The sequence below is a fragment of the Cibotium barometz genome, chromosome 32, assembly GCF_041138505.1.
Source record: "Cibotium barometz isolate CiBa-2024 chromosome 32, ASM4113850v1, whole genome shotgun sequence".
NCBI lineage: Eukaryota > Viridiplantae > Streptophyta > Polypodiopsida > Cyatheales > Cibotiaceae > Cibotium > Cibotium barometz.
This window is the reverse complement of record NC_141077.1, coordinates 41,692,677-41,705,207: the sequence shown is the minus strand read 5'-3', so window position 1 is coordinate 41,705,207 and position 12,531 is coordinate 41,692,677. Positions and strand designations below refer to the sequence as shown.

At 39.7% G+C, this 12,531-nt stretch overlaps 1 protein-coding gene across 1 annotated transcript; it reads left to right on the top strand.

The window, feature by feature from the left end:
• The first annotated feature begins 10,551 nt into the window (after positions 1–10,551).
• On the top strand, positions 10,552–12,144 carry LOC147620209 (fe(II)/2-oxoglutarate-dependent dioxygenase 4-like). Its single transcript, XM_086772402.1, has 3 exons — positions 10,552–11,134; positions 11,213–11,534; positions 11,684–12,144. The coding sequence occupies exons 1-3, from the start codon at positions 10,623–10,625 to the stop codon at positions 11,939–11,941; spliced, it is 1,092 nt and encodes a 363-aa protein (XP_086628528.1). The 5' UTR covers positions 10,552–10,622; the 3' UTR covers positions 11,942–12,144.
• Positions 12,145–12,531: the final 387 nt, after the last annotated feature.

The following is a 12,531-nucleotide window of genomic DNA, read 5'->3' as shown; positions in this document are numbered from 1 at the left end:
TGTGGATGGGTATGTATGGATGTATGCATGTAGATGTGCATGCATGAATGTGGATGTATGGATGTGAATGAGGATGTGGATGTGGATGCATGGATGTAAATGTGGATGTGTATGTATGGATGTATGCATATAGATGTGGATGCATGAATGTGGATGTATGGATGTGAATGAGGATATAGGTGTGGATGTATGGATGTGAATGTGCATGTAGATATGGATGTATAGATGTGAATGGGAATGTGGATGTGGATGTATGTATGTATGTGGATGTGGATGTATGAATGAGGACGTGATAATGGATGTATGCATGTGGATGTGGATATGGATGTGTATGTATGAATGTGGATATGGGATGTGGATGTATAAATGAGGATGTGAAAATGGAGATAAGCATGTAGATGTGGATGTATGGATGTGAATGTGGATGTGGATGTGGATGTATGGATGTGGATATGGATGTATGGATGTATGGATGTGGATGTGGATGTATGGATGTATGGATGTGGATATGGATGTGAATATATGATATGTGATGTGGATATATGATATGTGATGTGAAGGAATCTGAAGTGAAGAGATGGAAAATGAGGTGATTGGATGAGTACACATATAAATGGAATGTGGAATAAGTAATGTGGATTAATGAGGGATAATGTGAAAAAATGAGAGTTAATATAGAAACTGTATTTGTAAACTGTTTGTAAATGCTGTTTGTAAATGGCTGTTTTATGTCAAGAATGCTGGGGAAGCATTTTGACCGTCTTGTGATTAAGGTCGTGGAGACCTAACTGATAAAGTTACAACTGCTGACGACGGAGAGTCAATGGAGGCCGTCTCGCGTAGCAAAGTCGGCCGAGGTCTTGACCAGCCTCGGTTCGATTAAAATGGTGAGCTTCCGTTACGGTGGATGAGGGACCAAGGAGCAGCCTATGAGTGAAGTGCTAGGTCACCTGCGAAGGATCCTAGAGGGTGCTAACCATACGGTGCTCGGGCTCTGGGTCGCCTAGGATACCCACGCGTGCGTCGAGGAAGATATTGGAACAAGGAGTAAGAGTTGTTTTTCTGAAACCGGGCATGGATCTAGTTGATTGATCTTGCTGGTCTTCAATGGATGAGTCCATGGCTCTTTTTATGGATCTGTTGGTTGATCTTGCTGATCTTCAACGAGAGTCTATCTTGATTTTTATAAGTGATTATATTGCCGAGTATTATGGGCTAGGAACTATTGAAAAGGCCCCTGAGTGGACAGGTGGTGAGCGTTCTAGTTGCCAATGATGCCATAGATACTCTGATGAAGGAATGATGGGAAATTTGAGAATCAACTGGATAATTTGGAAGACTGTGATCAGTGGTACTATGGTTTCATTAAAGGATTGTTGCTGATGCTAAGAAAAAGGCAATTTCATATTGGGTGTGTAAGTGGTGTGCCTAATTTTATGTTTGCATGAACTTCCGGCTAGGGGGCCTTGGAACTCTTTTCCTTGGTACCCGCGACAAAACCTAACCAAATTCCAAATTGGATCCCATCACTACAGTGGTTGGGCGGTTGGCTAACCCATGGGATCGAATGGGGTTAGACTGGACTGATGGATCCGTAAATCGAGACTCAATTTTTGTTATTACGATAGATAAAGTAAATCCCGGATAGTAATTGTTCTATGGATAGGAATCAACGGCTGTGCCTCTTGATGGGGAAAAAAGCATTGATTCCAATGATCCAAGTGCAAGTTTCTTCCTTGATCCGGACGAGTACCTTTATAGGTGCAATCGAATCAGCTTGATTAGTAATGGTCTTGACTACGTTAGAGTAAAAAGTTATCCTGGTGGAATCGCCCGTGCTTTCCGGGTAAGGGAAGTTTTTCCGAGTCCGGTTTTGGAAAAACCGACGGATTAGTCTCTTGTCTGGACATCCGTGGAGGAGACCCCGAATGTGGGACCCTTGTCCTGCGCGAGAAGTGCTACTTCCGCTGCTAGTACCCCGAATATGTTGCTCGGTGGGAACAGGGATCTCACAGTTGGTATCAGAGCAAATTGACTAATAAAGATCAATGAGAAGTCAAAGATGTCAAAAATTTATCAAGAAGCACAAAAAGGTTGTAATTGTGTGATATAATTCATACAATTTGATATTCAAAATGAAAATTCGTAAATTAGCAATTGGGTCTTCAATTGGAAGTACCGCAATTGTATGGAATCCCGGACTTGCTTGAGGCCTAAACATGATAGTATTTACCTTATAGTTCCAAGTACCATGACTACCCGTATATACCGAGGGTATAACTGCAGCTCTTTACTGGCAGTATATACGAGTAAATCTAAGACTTGAAATTATAATCGTTAATACTATCCAGATGATGATTTCGAATGTGGTTGATATGATGTTTAATTCTGTTTGAGAATTGATGAATTGATTTGGATGCTGATTGAAAAATGATGATTTCTGAAATTTAGTTGAAATATAATAACCTGAACGAAACCACAATGAGGGTGAATGGGACGAGTCCCTGTGATGATATTCATAACTAGAATGATGATAATGAATTCAGCAAATCACTACTATGAGATTAGTGGATTGTGCTGTCAGATTGCTACTGTTAACACTTGACTGGTAGACCAAGTTAAGGGATGCCAAATAAAAAATTTTCTTGATTGAAATTTCCGTGGAGGAATGTTCAGAAAGAAATTTGCGGTCTAATGGACCATTATCGCGTTAAAAATATGAATGTTATGATCCGAATGAATTATATTTAATGATGAGTTCTATATAAGGGATATTTATCCCAGTATTCTGTTGAGTTGACCAGAATATAAGGAACCCTAGAATAAATTGGATCTTAAGAAAAAGAGTTGTCCTCTACCTTGCGAGATGAGGACATCTCGCATTTTTAAGTGGGGTAGAATGTAAGATTCTCCTCCAGCCTTCGAGGTATACAGGAGTAAGAATATCCCTTTTTGATCTTATAATTATTCCCTCTCTAAAATAAAAGAAAGATTCTGTTTAAAAAAGGAAGACCCTTTCCCTAGAATACTTCTCAGGAGTCACTCCTATTTTGAGGATTCAGAACAATGAATTCAGAAGTGAAAATCGGTGCATTGGATACCAAGGTTTTGGTTCTCTTTCCCTAGAATACTTCTCAGGAGTCACTCCTATTTTAAGGATTCAGAACAATGAATTCAGAAGTGAAAATTGGTGTTTTGGATACCAAGGTTTTGGTTTTCATTCGAGTACGGCCCAAAAGAAGTTCTTTATCTCTTGGGGAGTATAAGAAGTTATCCCCCAGATATTGTGAGCCTTATATTTGAATTCAATGAAAGTAGGTGACTTAGCCTACAAGCTTCTTTTACCTCCTCATCTCAAAGTTCTTAATGTATTTCATAGAAATATGTGCCAAACCCAAATCAATGGAAAGACGGTAAAACTTCAGTGACAAGATACCGTTGGCTTCTAAGTTACGGTAGCTCCTTCCTTTATATAAGTCATAACTTGTACCTGTCGCTCACAGTAATCTTACTTCCATCGATCTCCCTTCTTCTTAATCTCCTTTATGGCTTGGCAACAGGAATTAGTTTTATCCATGATGATTTCTCACCTTCAAGACGCAAGCGAGTCTGTGAAGAAAGATTTTATAGAACAGTATGAGCGCTCACTTTTTCCTCACTTGGGAACTTCTGTAGCTCAGACCAAATGGCGGACCTATCAAGACATAACTAGGGTAACACCCTGGGGTCAGCAGCACTTTCGTAACAATGTCCGCTTGGCCATGGTTATTGAAGCCTTGGGTTTGGATCCCCGATACTACTGCGTCATGAGATCAAGGCATCTTGGGTTTTCTGAGCGAGTCTTCTTACTGGCATGTTTTCTTCCTCATCAGAAGATATGCCTTTACCCCGTTTTTGGCTTGCCTCTCAGAGGTCCTTTTGTTAGATCACCTCATACCACTGAGATAGGTGCGGCAATAACCAACAGAATTATTCCCATAGATGAGTTACCTTATACGTGCGCAGCTTGTGAGTGCTGCTTTTGTGATCATATGATGGACGGGCTTATGGAAGTGTAAAGAGTTCTTCTATCTTTACTGTATATGTTTCAAGAATGAATAAAGTTTAAATCTTGTTCTTATCTCGAATCTTACTCTCTTTGAGACTTTTTTTTGTGATTAATCTTAATTAATTTTTCTCTAAGTCTCATATTCGTACATCTTGCGAAATTATCCCAAGTTTGCGAGATGAGGACATCTCGCGTTTTTCAAGTGGAAGTGAATGTAAGATTCCTCCCCAGCCTCTCAAAATATCCAGCATATTCTCCTGCTCTAATCAATTCCCTTTTTTGAAATATAAGAGATCTTGTCTCTGCCTGTTTTGGCATAGAGAGAGAAAATATTCTAGAGAGAGAATATTCAGATTATGAATATTTTTGGATAGAAAAATAACTCATCTTATTAAAATAAGTTTCCCTAAAACAGAAATTCAAAAAGAACTTTCCAATGTGCAATTAGAATTAATTGAAAATGGATATGAAGGACCTTAGCCTAAGGGTCTAGATTTTCAGAAATTTTTGGATTATGGTCCAATTAAGGTTCCTATGGGCCAATAGCATCAATCCATGTGTAGGGAGGAGATAAATCCTATTTGTAAAAGAAGATACCCAAAAATGAGTAAATACTCACATAAGATGAAGAGTTGAATATGTACAAGGTTTATTAGTAAAAAACTATGAGTAATATAAAAAAAATGAGATAAATTGAGTATCCAAAAATGAGTAAATGCTCACATAAGATGAAGAGTTGAATATGTACAAGGTTTATTAGTAAAAAACTATGAGTAATATCAAAAAAATGAGATAAATTGAGTATCCAAAAATGAGTAAATGCTCACATAAGATGAAGAGTTGAATATGTACAAGGTTTATTAGTAAAAAACTATGAGCAATATTAAAAATATGAGATATTTTGGGTATGATAGTTAAGAATTACATAAATTTTCATTTATGCTTAATTCAAATGGTTTTTATGTAATTTCTCTTTCTCACTCAAGAAATGGTCATACTCATGACCCATTCTCAATCCAAATGAAGCTTTTCATAAAGCTTTTCCTCAATCCAAGATTAATCTATGCTTGAGACCAAATTAATGGCTTTTTTCTATGCTTTTAGTTTATGTATTTCATGAATATTGATGATTCAATCCATTAGGGATTAATGATCCAATTAGGGATCATTCTAATTATTTCCTTAAAGATAAGCTTTATCCCTTAGAAAAATTGAGATTTATCAGTCATAGCAGCGGAGCTATGGCAAAATTTTTATAAAAATTACTCATAAAATAATTTCATTCAAAGCATAAAAAGAGGACTTCCTACCATATTCTAGAAATTATCATCCTAGATTAATTGAAAAATATTCATTGTACTCCTAGAGAAATTGATTTTTATATTATGCATAATTGAATTTCATGCATAGAGGTATGCATAAGAGATGAATATTTTATTATAAAAGAGTTACTTTTAGCTTAATTGAAATTCATGCATAGAGGTATGCATAAGAGATGAATATTTTATTATAAAAGTATTACTTTTAGCATAATTAAAATTCATGCATAGAGGTATGCATAAGAGATGAATATTTTATTATAAAAGTGTTACTTTTAGCTTAATTGAATTTCATGCATAGAGGTATGCATAAGAGATGAATATTTTATTATAAAAGTGTTACTTTTAGCATAATTGAAATTCATGCATGAAGGTATGCATAAGAGATGAATATTTTATTATAAAAGTGTTACTTTTAGCATAATTGAATTTCATGCATAGAGGTATGCATAAGAGATGATTATTTTATTATAAAAGTGTTACTTTTAGCATAATTGAATTTCATGCAAAGAAGTATGCATAAAAGATATGGGAAGTGATAAGATATAATAAGATGCATATGAGATGAGTTAGGATGTGATAAGATGAGTTAAGAAGTGATAGGATGTGTATGGGATGAGGTAAGAAGTGTATGTGATGGGATAAGATGTATATGGGTTGTGATAGGGTGAGAATATGGATGTGAATGTGGATGGGTATGTATGGATGTATACATGTAGATGTGGATGCATGAATGTGGATGTATGGATGTGAATGAGGATGTGGATGTGGATGCATGGATGTAAATGTGGATGTGTATGTATGGATGTATGCACATAGATGTGGATGCATGAATGTGGATGTATGGATGTGAATGAGGATATAGATGTGGATGTATGGATGTGAATGTGCATGTAGATATGGATGTATAGATGTGAATGGGAATGTGGATGTGGATGTATGTATGTATGTGGATGTGGATGTACGAATGAGGACGTGATAATGGATGTATGCATGTGGATGTGGATATGGATGTGTATGTATGAATGTGGATATGGGATGTGGATGTATAAATGAGGATGTGAAAATGGAGATAAGCATGTAGATGTGGATGTATGGATGTGAATGTGGATGTGGATGTGGATGTCTGGATGTGGATATGGATGTGAATATATGATATGTGATGTGAAGGAATCTGAAGTGAAGAGATGGAAAATGAGGTGATTGGATGAGTACACATATAAATGGAATGTGGAATAAGTAATGTGGATTAATGAGGGATAATGTGGAAAAATGAGAGTTAATATAGAAACTGTATTTGTAAACTATTTGTAAATGCTGTTTGTAAATGGCTGTTTTATGTCAAGAATGCTGGGGAAGCATTTTGACCGTCTTGTGATTAAGGTCGTGGAGACCTAACTGATAAAGTTGCAACTGCTGACGGAGAGTCAATGGAGGACGTCTCGCGTAGCAAAGTCGGCCGAGGTCTTGACCAGCCTCGGTTCGATTAAAATGGTGAGCTTCCGGTACGGTGGATGAGGGACCAAGGAAGTGGCCTATGAGTGAAGCGCTAGGTCACCTGCGAAGGATCCTAGAGGGTGCTGACCATACGGTGCTCGGGCTCTGGGTCGCCTAGGATACCCACGCGTGCGTCGAGGAAGATATTGGAATAAGGAGTAAGAGTTGTTTTTCTGAAACCGGGCATGGATCTGGTTGATTGACCTTGCTGGTCTTCAATGGATGAGTCCATGGCTCTTTTTATTTATCTGTTGGTTGATCTTGGTGATCTTCAACGAGAGTCCATCTTGATTTTTATAAGTGATTATATTGCCGAGTATTATGGGCTAGGAACTATTGAAAAGGCCCCTGAGTGGACAGGTGGTGAGCCTTCTAGTTGCCAATGATGCCATAGATACTCTGATGAAGGAATGATGGGAAATTTGAGAATCAATCGGATAATTTGGAAGACTGTGATCAGTGGTACTATGGTTTCATTAAAGGATTGTTTTAAAGTTAGCTGATGCTAAGAAAAAGGCAATTTCATATTGGGTGTGTAAGTGGTGTGCCTAATTTTATGTTTGCATGAACTTCCGGCTAGGGGACCTTGGAACTCTTTTCCTTGGTACCCGGGACAAAACCTAACCAAATTCCAAATTGGATCCCATCACTACAGTGGTTGGGCGGTTGGCTAACCCATGGGATCGGATGGGGTTAGGCTGGACTGATGGATCCGTAAATCGAGACTCAATTTTTGTTATTACGATAGATAAAGTAAATCCCGGATAGTAATTGTTCTATGGATAGGAATCAACGGCTGTGGGGAAAAAAGCGTTGATTCCAATGATCCAAGTGCAAGTTTCTTCCTTGATCCGGACGAGTACCTTTATAGGTGCAATCAGATCAGCTTGATCAGTAATGGTCTTGACTACGTTAGAGTAAAAAGTTATCCTGGTGGAATCGCCCGTGCTTTCCGGGTAAGGGAAGTTTTTTCGAGTCCGGTTTTGGAAAAACCGACGGATTAGTCTCTTGTCTGGACATCCGTGGACGAGGCCCCGAATGTGGGACCCCTGTCCCGTGCGAGAAGTGCTACTTCCGCTCTGCTAGTACCCCGAACATGTTGCTCGGTGGGAACAGGGATCTCACAACGTATTTTAGTTTAATGATCGATGAGTCTATCGGCATTGGACTCACACAACATTTGATTTTCTATGCCTCTTTAATTGAGGATTTTCAACCAATAATCGTATTTCTCAGTTTGGTAGAAATACAAGGGGGTAAAACACTTCATTTGTATGAGTATTGCAGATTTTTCTTCACTCAATTAAACTTGGATGTAAGAAGCATGGTTTGTTTGGGCACTAACAGTGCTTCAACTATGATTGGCCATGTCAATGCGCTTTCTAGTCGCATGAAGCGAATCAGTCCATACATAACATCAATCGTTGCATTACTAATAGGACAAGTCCCTGTGTGTCAGATGTGGTGAAGAGGTCTCAATGTGCACAAGGAATTCACAAAGTAGTCAATGAGATTGCTAGAATTTTCTCTCGAAGTGCCTTATTGAAGAAGTTAGAGGCAGAGTTTAGTTGTGTTGTGCTTCTAGTATGAGTCATATCCATTAAGCGAGATGGTTAAGCAGATCCTCTGCTATACATAAAGTGTGTGAATCCTTTTAGCCACTTCTTATGCTCTTGAAATCTGAGAATCTAGATTTTTTTCAAAGAGGTGCCAACCTGTAGTTTATTTACAACATTCATTTCATGGCTAATATCTTGGAGAGGTTGTCTACAATGAGTAAAACTTTCCAAAGAAGCTTTGTTGTAGGTGGCCTCGTAGAAATTGAGATACACATATTTTTACGGTAGTTCATCCTGTATATAGCATAATGGGGTATCATATTATCCTAGAGACTATGGACCTTGTATGGGTCATCTTGTCTCACTTCGAGCATCTCGTCTTAGAGGCAATATGTATAGATCCATAAGCATTCAAAGAAAGCTGGATGGCACAGATTTGGAGGAGGGCATTCAATTTTGAAAAGGAATTTTCAAATTTGGTGATAGGTATCTTGCTAGAACATTCCCAGATAAGGATTTTGTTCAAGGCTTCAAGGCATTAGTACCTTCTAGCTTTCCAAGAGGAAAGCCATTCAAGAACTAAGGATTTAAAGAAATTAAAACTTTGTCCTCTTACTACGGTGAAGCAAAGTTGTTGGAAAGTGAGAAGGAAATCGATCCTATTTATTGACAAGTTGCAAGTGAAGAAGGAGTATGAACATTTCAAAGCTTAAGCACCCTATGAATGGGAAGCTCGTACAGCTTGCGAGACACGTGGCTGTCTATTAACAGAAACCCCACCACATCTGCTGAGTATCCAATTCTACTTAAATTGGTACACATATCCATGCTTCAATGTGCCAACACAACAGCGTGTGAACGAGGTTTTAGTATTCAAAACATTATCAAGGATCGGCTTCGAAACTCTTTATATACAAGAAGTCTAGATGTCCTCATACATGTGTCAATTGAAAGCCCCTCTCTTGAGACTCTTGAGAGTTATGATCATGATTTTAATCCTACAATTGACTTATAAAGAAGCAGTGCAAAAACGAGTCGCCATATTTATGGTGAAAGCACAAGGTATGATTTGCACTATTTGTTAATTTAAATTAAAAAATACCATTGAATTGGGTTTTTATTTTTATTTGAGTTTATGTGTAGGGTTGATGGGATTCAACAAGGATGAATCCAGTTTGCTTAAAATTATAGGCTTCAAATTGTTTGTTTTTAAACTTCATATAATTTATTTTCACATTCTGTAAAATAGATGGTGCAGAGAGGCTGCAGACAGGCTGTTTTGGAAAGTAGAAGGGCAAGATTATTCTCACATTTTGTAGATGGGCCTTTTTGAGAAGAAGATTAATTGGAAAGAAGATCAGATTTTGCATTCAAAGTTGAAGACAATCTATTTTGGTGGAAAGTTTATGGGCCTATTTTGGAAAGGAGATTCTAATTTTGGATTTTCAGAAGTCGAAGATTACCTATTTTATTTTGGAAAGCTGAAGGAATTTTTGGAAAACATATGTAAAAGTTTCCCTTCTATGAAACATGACTTAAGTATGCATTATGCATGCGTTTATGATCAACATAACTCTACTTCATATCTAAAATGCAAGAATGTGAGCAACATGTTTTTCTCACTCACATGCACGTCTCCCGGCCTACGCTAAACGACATGGTTTGTGAGAGGTCCACCGTCCCCCCCACATGCGTCTTGCAGGTGAAAACGAGCGCAGGCTAGGCCTAGCCCCTAGGGCCTTGGAAGTTGGAGTCTCTGCGGTGGAGAATCAATCAGCATCAGAGACTGATCAGTCTTTCTTCCGGCCATTAGCTTTCCTAATCGGTGCTTTAGAATACTCTCTTGCTTACCCAAGGTCCAAGAGAATCATTGACCGGCGCCACGTCTGCCTGCGACATGGTTTGTCAGAGGTCCACCGGCGCAGGCCCTAGCCCCTAGGGCCTTGGAAGTTGTGAAGAATCAATCAGCTTCAGAGACTGATCAGTCGTTCTTCCGCTAATTAGCTTTCCTCATCGGCGCTTTAGAATACTCTCTTCATCGTCTGCTGGCGCTCACCCAGCTATACACACGCACATATATATATGAGTGCGCCCGAAGAGAGTTCACTCTAGATGAGATAGTTACTCCCTGTGGAACGCCAAGTCTGTCTTTCCTGCAGCTGCTTACAATAGATCACTGTAAGAGGGATCCCGGGGACGATGGATCATCATGAGCTCCCGGCCGCCACGTTGTTGAGGGGGGTGCACGCTATGGTAGAGGCAGGTGTCGAGAAAGTCCCTGCTTGCTATGTTCGCCCTGCTGATGAGCTCTCCTCTGACCCTGCAGACGCCGCTCGTATCGGTGCCGTTCCCGTGATCGATCTTTCGGGGCTGCACGATCACGGCCAGCGTGCTTCCATCGTCGCACAAGTTGCACAAGCCTGCAGAGACTGGGGATTCTTCCAACTCATTAACCACCCTGTCTCTCACTCCTTGCTAGATCGAATGCGGCAAGTGGCCGACGAGTTCTTCGCCCTGCCTGTGGAGGAAAAGATGAAATTCTCTTCTCACGAAATGAAGTTCCTGCCAGAAGGCAAGGCTCTTCGTTTCGGGACCAGCTTCAATCCTTACAACGACAGCGTCTTGGAGTGGAGAGATGTGCTGCGCCATTGGTGCCTTCCTCCCGGTCAGGTCGACAACCGAGAGTGGCCGGAGAAGCCTGCCGGATACAAGTGGGTGCTCCTTTTGTTAAAACTATAATAGTAGCTGAATAGATTATTTTATTGACGGCCTTTATTTGCTGCCACCAGAGAAACCGTTCTCGAATACAACAAGGAGATGCGAGCGCTGGCGCAGGAACTCCTGGCTGTCATTTCAGAGGGCCTCGGTTTGCCTCCCCTTTTCTTCGAAGAAGCCTTCCAAGGATCAAGGCAGCTGCTGCACGTGAATCGCTATCCACCATGCCCCGAGCCCGAGTTGGCACTTGGCACGGGAAGCCATTCTGATCCAGGCGGCCTCACTCTGTTGCTGCAAGACGATGTGGTTGGCCTTCAAGTGAAGAAGGACGGAGGCTGGATTGCAGTCCAGCCGGTGCCCTACGCTATCCTCGTCAACCTTGGTGATCAGATGCAGGTGGGCTAATTTCAATCGATTAAGCTCCGACGTTCAATTTGATGCTAATTGTTCCATGAAATATATCGATTTAATTGGTGATAACTCATGAATCTGAGAAGCGATCACATTGTATTCCTGTGTGGTGACCGACCTTACTGGCTCTGTAGATCTTCACTAATGGAAGGTATAAGAGCGTGGAGCATCGTGCTGTGCTGAATTCGAAGCAAACCCGAATGACAGTCCTCTCTTGCAGCAGCCCGGCTGAGAATGTGACCGTTGCGCCAGCTGCTCTTCTCGTGGAGGAAGACAATGCGGCGTTCTATCAAGCGTCTCTCTACGGGGAGTATTCTCTCAATTTCTTTTCCAAGGGCTTCCAGGGGAAGGCATACGTAGATTCACTCAAAATTGCAGTCCCTGCTGCTTGATGATTCGATCAGTCTACTATGCAAGCTATGTGTATAAATAATAAGATGATGATCATACATATAGAACGCGATCATCAAAAAACGCAACGAAGATCTTGGAGGACTATAAGGCTTAGTTGATGGAATTAAGGATGAGTGTGGTTTGGTTGAATTGGCTCTTTCCATAATGTATAATATATATTTATAACAATGCTTTAGATTGATATATGGGTGTCCTAGAATTTGAAAAAGCCTCCCCAACATGTGTGAGAATGCAGGAACATGAGCAGTGCTCGAACGCTCGTTTTGCAATGAAAATAATGTCTACTGTTATATTAGTACTAGTCAGCAAACTCGTGCTTTACACGTCTTTTGAGACCTCCAAATTCAAATTGTACTCGAACCTCCACAAACTTTCTCCTCCCCTTCCCAAACCTCCAAATTTTTGCCACGTGATAGCTTTGTGAAACTCTTCTTTCATATATATATCTATATATCTATATATATATATGTATATATATATGTATATATATATATATATATATATATATACACAGAGAGAGAGAGAGAGAGAGATAGAGAGAGAGAGAGAGAGAGAGAGAGAGAGAAAA

Bases quoted from the DNA above. Each gene is read 5' to 3' on its own strand.
- LOC147620209 (XM_086772402.1), top strand. From the start codon at position 10,623: ATGGATCATCATGAGCTCCCGGCCGCCACGTTGTTGAGGGGGGTGCAC. The intron at 11,135-11,212 runs GTGGGTGCTCCT...TGCTGCCACCAG, and splicing joins GAGAAGCCTGCCGGATACAA to AGAAACCGTTCTCGAATACA. The intron at 11,535-11,683 runs GTGGGCTAATTT...CTGGCTCTGTAG, and splicing joins ACCTTGGTGATCAGATGCAG to ATCTTCACTAATGGAAGGTA.